Source organism: Cyprinus carpio, chromosome A15 (assembly GCF_018340385.1).
Source record: "Cyprinus carpio isolate SPL01 chromosome A15, ASM1834038v1, whole genome shotgun sequence".
Classification (NCBI taxonomy): domain Eukaryota; kingdom Metazoa; phylum Chordata; class Actinopteri; order Cypriniformes; family Cyprinidae; genus Cyprinus; species Cyprinus carpio.
Window position 1 is genome coordinate 21,696,766 of NC_056586.1, and position 10,000 is coordinate 21,706,765.

Consider the following 10,000-nt stretch of genomic DNA (forward strand, 5'->3'; position numbering starts at 1 on the left):
TCGCTCTTATATAATAGTATTGGTTACTGTGTATATATTTATATATCTATAAGGTTTTTATGAATACGTGTGTGTGTGTGTGTGTGTGTATCTATATATACAGTATATATATATATATATATATCACAGTATATCACAGGCCAAAACTAAAATACTGTTACACGTGTACATCATGTTACAATTCTCAGTTCAACAGTTGCTACAGGAAAAACTTTACTATTATTATTTTTAATTTATTTTATTTTATTTAATTTATTTATTTCCTATATGTATCTATAGGTATATATGACATTTCCATATTAATTATTTATTACATATTAGTTATAATATATAAATAAATATTCAGATGTTAAACCATTCTCTTTTGTTGTCTTAATGCTTTGGCCATACAAAATGTTTTTTTTTGTCATGCCAATAAAGCTATTTGAATTGAATTATATGTGAAAAATAATTTACATTTTTATTATTAAGTGTAAAATATCTGGATTTTGATTTTTGTTTTTAGTTTCAATTTATATTAATATTATAAAGTAAGTTTTTCTACCCACTATTATTTTCAGATTTTTAAAACTGAAAAGACAAATAATAATTTGGTTGTCAATAGAATATTAATAATGATTTGAGACCATTCTTTAGAAATCAGAACGAAACCCTAATAATGTCAGTTTTAGTACATTGTAACTTTTATTATTGTTATTATTATATTCACATTTTTTACACTATATTTTTCTAAACATTACATAACACCAGATCCCGGTTTGAAAACCCCTGACAAACACTACTACATGTATAGTACAGTATATGTAGTTGAATATGATTGTTTCTAGTGACTGGACAGTGTTACAGTAGGAGAGATGTGGTGTTTCTGACTCAGACGCACCTGATATGTGTCTCCTCCGGACCGACTGGGATTTTCTATCAGATTCACTCTGTCAGAGGCTGAAGAGAGAAACACAGACGCACCAGTCACTCCTGATTCACTGCTGCTTTCCACATGATCGTGAACATCACACACCTTTATTCCCCTGATAGCTGCCTCTGGCTTTGGGTTGAGTGCAGATGCTGTAAAAGGCCCATACCAGATTCTCAGCATCTGCAGACACACACACACACACCATACACACGGATGGACACACACAAGTGACCAGATCTGCAGACACCACACACCCACAGCACACACACACACACACATCTCAGCACACTGCACACACACACACACACACACACACGGACACCGGATGGACACACACCACACACACACACACACACACACACACACACACACACACACACACACACACACACACACACGGACGGATGGACACACACACACACACACACACAACACCATACACACGGATGGACACACACACACACACACACACACACACACACCATACACACACACACACACACACACACACACACACACACACACGGCTCGCACGGACGGACACACACACACACCACACACACACACACACACACACACACACACACCATACACACGGATGGACACACACACACACACACACACACACACACACACCATACACACGGATGGACACACACACACACAGACACACACAGACACACACACACACACAGACACACACACACCGCACGGACACACACACACACACACACACCACACCATACACACGGATGGACACACACACACACACACACACACACACAACCACAAGGTGATTTGTTGAGCTGCTATGCAGGCACGAGCCACACACACACAGACAGACACAACATAAACTTGCAAGTTATTCATAATATACATGATAATGAATTATATCTTTTCTTAAATAACTGAAACCAAAGTTAAGACGCATTCTCATTTCTTGTTACATCTAACATATAAAATCATCTTTAAATTCATATTATGTAACAGTGAATAGAAAAGTATTGTAATATATTATAACTGTGGCTACAAATATTCATGAGATCATTATAAGGTGCATTACAAGACAACTTGATATTAAGTAACTTACACGTAACACTTGTATGATATTTGACATGTAACGGTGAGTGTTTTATCAGCTGCAGAAGATAAAGCAGTAAACTACAAGAGAAATCTGCCGAGGCTTCTCTCCTAGTTCAGTCTGATTTCTACTCAAGTGCTGATAATTCATCTGTAATATTTCATATTAAATCAGAGGGCACTGCTGGTCAGTGGACGGCTCATATCTTGTAACGTTTACTCACTCAGGATCTTTATTTTTATTGTCTCTGTGAGACAGTTTCCAACATCATCTTCAGAACACGTATTCGATGTACATGTGTGGAGTCCAGATGATTCATAATTCATCTTTATTGTAGTTATATCAGCAGAAAATGTACCACCATCACATTTCAGATCCATGCTTCCTGTGTCAACCGTGATCACTGGCTTCGAAGGTTCTGCAAAGTTAACATTAGATGAGATCATAAAACATATTTCATTAAGATCAAAACACTAATATGATTCTGGAGAAGCAAATAGAGTCCAGTGCTGTTTGAAACACTGAACAAACAGCTGAAGAAGATTCTTACCTTGTGATCTCACAGCCATCAGCAGACAGAACAACACAAACACACGTCTGTCCATCTCGCTCACTCCTCTCAGTCAGATAGTATTATTATTATTATTAATAATCCTTCGCTCTCTCGTCTCTTGCCTGTAAATAAAGAGGTGAATCTGCTGCTGATGAGTCTGTTCTCCATTTTGTCGTGTGTGTGTCAGAGACGCCATCATCTCAAACATCAGCTTCATCTTCAACTCTAACTACCTTCAGCTAGATCTCTAAACTACAACAAAACATGAGGTTTCTAAAGTTTCTTCTGTCTGTTCTATTAGTGAAAAACAAAGAGATTAAACATCACCTTCAGCGCTGGATGTTCTGAAGCATACGCGCCGTCTGATTAAATGTGCTTCAGTTCATGTTTAATCTTTAATTAGGAATCCTAAACTTAAGAATGAACAAAACTCTTAAAGCATTTACTAATGTTGGTTAACGTTAATTTCTACATCTGCTAATACAAGTAACATTTGAAGTTGCATGAATTAATGTATTATGAATCAGCATGAATTAACAATGAACAATATCTTCATAAATTCATTTTTATAAATGAACAACAAATTAAAAAAGAAAAAGTAAAATAAAAAAAAATGTAAAAATTTTTTTTTAAAAAAATGTAAAAAAAAAAAATTAAAAAAATTTAAAAAGATGAAGTAATATCAAATTAGACTGAATTAAAACAATCAAATCAAGAATCAAATGATTTCTGTCAAATATGGATGAAGTATTAATCAGGAGATGGAGTGTTCATACAGACCTGAGCGACTGCAGCTGTCGAGAGAAGCACTGATGAACAGGAAGACAGAAACCACTGCAGCTCAACTTAATTAAGATCATCTGTAATAAATAACGATGAATCCATGTGAAGAAATGACGCTCAGAAAGTCAAACCCACCCTGATATTAACTAGACAAAACTCAGCATGAAAAAAATCAACAATAAAAATAATAAACCAGGCCAGAGCCGCTCATCAGCACTGCAAAAAATTATCTCCCCTCTTGTCATTTCATTTTAAGTAGGTTTTTTTTTTTTTTTTGTGTGTTTATAATTATTTGCTCTTAAATACAGTCTGAGATTAATGAGAGCAGAAAGAGCAGATGAAAGATCTACATTTGACTTCCGGCACAGAAACGGAAGACCACAAACACCTGCGAGAATAAAGATCCTTCAAAACACACACAACTCTGAGGAACATCTGACACACACTCTCGTACACACACTCACACACACACACTCTCGTGCGCACACACACACACACACACACACACACTCACACACACACACACACTCATACATACACACACACACACACACACACACACTCTCTCTCTCTCTCTCACACACACACTCATACATACACACACACACACACACACACACACACACACACACTCAAACATACACACACACACACACACACACACACACTCTCTCTCTCACACACACACTCATACACAAGATTCTACTCAAGTAAAAGTACCATTACATTAATGAAATTTTACTTAAGTACAAGTAAAAGTACCAGTCTAAAAATCTACTCAAGTAAAAGTAAAAAGTAGCTCATTTAAAATTTTACTCAGAGTAAAAATTACTTAGTTACATTTTAACAGTGGGAGGGAGGCAAAAATGGGACAGACCAAGAGTGTCGAACCCAGTTCCTGGAGGGCCACAGTCCTGCACAGTTTAGATATAAACACACCTGATCCAGCTAATCTAATCATTTAGGCTTATTGAAAACTACATGATATGTGTGCTGGAGCAGGGTTAGAACTAAACTCTGCAGGAACTGAGTTTGACACCCCTGGGATAGGCCTATTAATCTCAAACTAGTTGTTTTTTAATTAAAGGAATCAGTTATTTAGAATAATAAGACATTTGGGTTGTTACCAGGCAAATCAGTATCAACAAACTCATCTTTTCAATGCAGAGGAAATGCAGAAGCTTCATCGGAAGTGGCATGTAGATGTATTTACACACTGTTTAGTGCAGGACAAGAATGCATTTAACCTGCAGTTACAAATGCATGAATAATGTTTTGATATACAAGACATAAAATGTTGAATACTCATTTGAAATGATAAGAAATAAATTATTTAAAAAAAAAAAAATCAAAAGATACTTTAAATGTGAAATTAAAATGGCCAGAATGTGTCAGCAAGTCAATGTTAATAAGTGAGTCATTGCGACTGAACCGAATCATTTAAACAGTTGATTCATTCAGGAACAAAAACACTGTCACGTTGCTCAGAGATGCAAAACTGTGCATTGGTGGCTGTGTTTGGAATTATTTTTTGTTGTAGAAATAGAAATAGAGCAAAAACAGGCAATATGGTGTCTAAATCGCAAGTCTCTTAATTAACTTGTTTACTGACCTGTTGTAAAATATATATATATAAAGACGGCATTCTTTGTGTGATTTTGATTTACTATATGAAATGATATAAATATGTAAATTTTCTGCCCCTATATCTTCAATTTTGTGATCATTCTAAATGCATTTTAGCAGACAGAATCACACAGTGAAAGAACGCAAATGCGCGCGCACATCATTAAAACAACAATTATGATATTATCGCAGACGATATATATCGCACACTCCGCACCACTTTGGCTAATTTGTGCAAACCTCTTGCTAAAATGTCAAAGCTTCATTTTAACCACCAATGCAACGATGTAATTATTTAGCTTAAAATAACATGCTTGCGAAGGGTTGATGTCTTGTTGAGATTTTAGAAGCTGCTAGTTTGGTCTCCCTGGGTAAGCACAGCTTACACTGCATAATAGAGCATAAATATGGCCAGGGGTTCACTCAGTAATTAATGTGTTTTAAAATGTAGCGAAGTACAATACTTCAAACAAAATATACTTAAGTAAAAGTAAAATTACAGATTACTTTAAAAAGTAGAATTACACAAAAAAGTTACTCAATTACAGTAACGCGAGTAAATGTAATTCCTTACTTTCCACCTCTGCTCATACACACACACACTCACACTCTCTCTCTCACACACACACACACACACACATACACACACACACTGATTTATTTAGGTATTTTCATCATATAACTGATACACAAGCAAAAGAAAAAAATTATTTGAATAATTAAACAGCTGATGAGCACTGTTTACTTCCACAGTATTTTTTCCCAGTGAACGGTGCTCATCAACTGTTCAGACGCCAACATTTTCCATCTTTTGTGTTCAACAGAAGAAAGAAGCTCAAGCAGGTTTGGAGCAACACGAGGAGAGTAAATGATGACAGAAGTTTCTCTCTCTACTGCTTTCAGCTGCAGCTTAACTAGTAGCGCCTCCTGCTGGATGGAGACACAATGACATACGTTATGAAATACATTCATATACAGATTCACAATGAGCTGAACAAATATACTAACAGTAAATATATATATGCACATATATAACACCTTACCAACAATACTCTTGATCATCATCACAGTGAATTAATGAGAGTTGTTAACAAGGAAAATAAGCCTCAGATTGCCGTTTCCACAGTAACAGTGGTTTCTCAGATCAGGGGATTATGGGTAATGTAGTTCTTCAGCAGGATGCTGTCAGTTAAACAAGTGAAAAGGAAGAAGCTGAAATGAAGCTGTCAGAGAGAATCATCACTCACAGTCTGTCAGTGTTTCATACGGTGTGAGCACGTCTGAGAGAGGAAAGCGTTTCTGGTGGAGTCACGTGCAGCAGGACGTGAGGTCAGAGGTCAGAGGTCAGCCGTGGGTCATCACGGCTCTATGAGTGCGTGTGAATCAGACAGCAGTGCTGGACGAAGTACACAAATCAAGTACTTGAGTAAAAGTACAGATACGTATAATAAAATATTACTCCAGTAAAAGTAAAAGTTCTCCTTTTTCAATTTTACTCGAGTGAAAGTACAAAAGTACTCAATTGTTTTATGTACTTAAGTAAAAAAGTACTGATAGATAGATTTATTTTGCAATTTTATATAGACTACTTAATTAAATTTTATATTAGCACATATATTTTATAATACTACTGCTCAAAATGCAATTTTCCCAAAATAACCACTATATGGAGTCATGATATACAGTATCTGTGTTGATGATATTTAATAATATCTAACAAGATTAATATACAAATTGATTTAACTGAGATGAACCTGAGAGAAAACAGAGCTGACCATCTGATCTTCACCAGGGAGAAAAAACAAAGTTTGTTGTTTAGCAGAACATCACAGTTATACATGACACGAGAATAAGGCCTGAAGTTAGGAAGAACATTTTAAGGAAAATATAATTATATTTCCATAATGATTTGTTTTCTTCTCAAAGCTTGTCTGTGGTGTAAACACTCCTGGCCACATGCTCCCAGAGGACATCACTTCTCAATCTGATGATACTGTAGTTACCATCTTCTATCTAGGTGGCTGAATAAAAATATTTGGACTGTATATTTAAAAATTACCCCAACTTAGCACCAGCAAGCTTGTTAGCTAGATATATTTACTTATTTCCAGTATGGTTATGAAGAAACATTCATATCTGTCTACTCGGCTAGTTAATCCAAACAATATACAAATGTATATTGTTGATAAACAATATAAAAACAGACATCACACGTAGTGTTTTAATAAGACTGTTGTCGTTATGGCAGCGGCGAATTTGAACGTTCATGAGGCATTTAGTCATTTAGCAGACGCTTTTATTTTATCCAAAGAGACTTACAAGTGAAGACAATAGAAGCAATCAAAAACAGCAAAAGAGCAATGATATATAAGTGCTATAACAAGTCTCAGTTAGCCTAAACACAGTACACGTAGCAAGGGCTTTTAAATAATATAATAAATAAAAAGAAATCAGATAGAACAGAAAAAGAATAGAGCAAGCTAGTGTTAGAGGTCTTTATTTGCTTTTGTTAATTGTATAATAAATGGAAAGAAAACAGATAGAATACAAAAAGATTAGAAAGCTAGCTAGATTTTTTATTTTTTTAAAAGAATATAATCAGAATAGAGAGTGCTAGAGTTAGAGGGTCAAATAAAGATGGAAGAGATGTGTTTTTTAAGCAGATTCTTGAAGATGGCTAAGGACTCAGCTGCTGGGATTGAGTTGGGCAGGTCATTCCACCAGGAGGGAACATTTAATTTAAAAGTCCGTAAAAGTGACTTTGTGCTTCTTTGGGATGCACAATCAAGCTACGTTCACTTGCAGAACACAAGCTTCTAGAGGCACATAAGTCTGAAGTAATGAATTTAGGTAAAGGGGTGCAGAGCCAGTGCTGGTTTTGTATGCAAACATCAATGCCTTGAATTTTATGCGAGCAGCTATCGGTAGAAATGCAAATTGATAAATAGAGGTGTGACGTGTATTCTTTTCGGCTCATTAAAAATTAATCTTGCTTCCGCGTTCTGGATTAATTGTAGAGGTTTGATAGAACTGGCTGGAAGACCTGCCAAGAGAGCGTTGCAATAGTCCAGCCTGGACAGAACAAGAGCTTGAACAAGGAGCTGTGCAGCATGTTCTGAAAGAAAGGGCCTGATCTTCTTAATGTTGAATAAAGCAAATCTGCAGGAACGGACAGTTTTAGTAATGTGGTCTGAGAAAGTCAGCTGATCATAACTCCAAAATGAGTCATTTTATTTAATCTGTGTTATTTTAATGTTTCCTTTTTTGACCTAAAACACGACACTGATGTTGATGTGTCTGCATTCAAGCGTTTCAGTGGGCTTGAACAGATCACTCTTTACCGCAGATTTACTTCACAAACAACTGACAGTTTTGACCTAAATATGCTTTTCAGTTACAATAATTAATCCTAAATTTCGACATAAGTACCTTACTTTTAGCAGCATCAGACGCGCGCGCTCAAGATCTCCCGGTTCTTGTGAGACTCGCACTAAACGGTTCATTCGAATCAGTGAGTCGTCGACTCGAGAACAGCTGCAATCGGATCATTATAATTCGTGAATGAATCGTTTGGTGCGATTTGCGATCCGATTTAAAAGGTTGATTGAAAAGAATAATTTTGTTCTTGAATCAGACACCGCTTCTGCGTCTCGGAACACGTGATTTATTATAAGGAGTAACAATATGTTTTATGAAATGTAGTGAAGTAAAACTTATTTCTGTGATGCGCAGCTGTATTTTCAGCATCATTACTCCAGTCTTCAGTGTCACATGATCTTCAGAAATCATTCTAATATGATGATTTGAGGCTTTCGTGAAATCGTGCCATTCCTCGAAGCTTCGAACACATTCGCGTCTTCTGGAGTCAGACTGAGGTTCTCCACCAAATCTCACAAAACATCGCGAGACAGAGAATGCTTTGATGAAGTAGTGCAGACAACTGATCAATAATATAACATATACGAGTGTGCGGTTTATAATTAATAATTGTCGTAGTAGCAAAAATATTTTGTGTGAGCTGTTCGGGGTCAGCTGTAGAACATTATAAAATATAATAATAGAGGTGCGACGTGCATTCAGTTTCTGTCTGGTGTTGAGGTTATTCTAAACTATTCTACTGAATCCCAAACAAGTGTTCACACACACACACACTTCTGTCATATTCATTTCTTTATTTATATATATTTATTATTTCTCTCAGTTTGTTTGGAATCTTTTTAACCATTGTTGTTGCACTTTAGTATTTTTCCCAAAAACAGAAAGCATATAAAAAAAAAAAAAACCAAGAAAATGTTAAAGCTCTATAAAGGAGAAGAGGGAGGAGCGTGAGATGAAGGACAGACGGAGGATGAGGATGGTTCTCTTCATCACAGACTCTCAGACGGTCACATGACAGTTTGGACGGGTCAGACTGACGAAACCGTCCAATCCCAGCGCTGCACGAAACTGAGTCGCGTTTGGGCTTTAACCTCAGAGAGAGTCTGTGCATCTGGACATACATCAGAACAGAAATAAAACTGCAAAATCAACAATATACAAAAGCTTTCCCAACAACATCCACAAAAAATAACCAATAAAGCTCTGAAACTGAAAGGAAGATCATCTGTGAGCTGTAAAGGATCTGTCAAACTACCCACAATGCACCTGTCACAGCCGGACGGAGGGATGGAATGAAGGAGGAGAGCAAGAAACGGAGAGAAAAAGCAAAACAGAAGCGAAAGTCAAACAAACTGAAAGTGCAGAAATCACCGTGAGGCTGTTCTCTCGCAACATAGAACGGTTTTAATAATAATCTTCATTCTTTTAATAATGTCATAACCATAAAATGTCTTTTACAGAAAACAAGAACAATAATGATCATAATTCCTACAGAACATTAGCCATAAAAATGTGTTAAAAATCAAAACAGAAATGAAGAAAGTGTAGAGCGAGTGAGAGTCGTCTGTCCCGGCGGAAGGAGTCGACGGGGACCGGAATGATCCGCAGCAGCACAGGCTTCACGTCAAATACTTTGGGTTTGTGGCGTTTGGTAATGACGTCTCTT

The 10,000-nt window shown here is 36.4% G+C and overlaps 1 protein-coding gene and 1 pseudogene across 3 annotated transcripts in view; both read right to left on the reverse strand.

Annotated features, from left to right (window-relative positions):
* LOC122134451 overlaps positions 1 to 4,206 on the reverse strand; it is a 4,556-nt gene extending 350 nt beyond the window's left edge. Inside the window, exons 1-6 of one of the 3 annotated variants that reach the window (XM_042771539.1) lie at positions 4,171 to 4,206; positions 3,328 to 3,407; positions 2,545 to 2,669; positions 2,218 to 2,412; positions 1,016 to 1,093; positions 881 to 939 (exon numbers count right to left, since the gene is read on the reverse strand). In XM_042771539.1, the coding sequence (XP_042627473.1) occupies positions 881 to 939; positions 1,016 to 1,093; positions 2,218 to 2,412; positions 2,545 to 2,599 (387 nt within the window). In that variant the 5' untranslated portion in view covers positions 2,600 to 2,669; positions 3,328 to 3,407; positions 4,171 to 4,206. Of the gene's footprint in view, positions 1 to 880; positions 940 to 1,015; positions 1,094 to 2,217; positions 2,413 to 2,544; positions 2,956 to 3,327; positions 3,549 to 4,170 lie in introns of those variants that run through there. The other 2 variants (XM_042771540.1, XM_042771538.1) reach the window with 2 other exon arrangements.
* A 4,902-nt stretch (positions 4,207 to 9,108) lies between these two features.
* Positions 9,109 to 10,000, reverse strand: part of LOC109073545 — a 22,688-nt pseudogene continuing 21,796 nt past the window's right edge.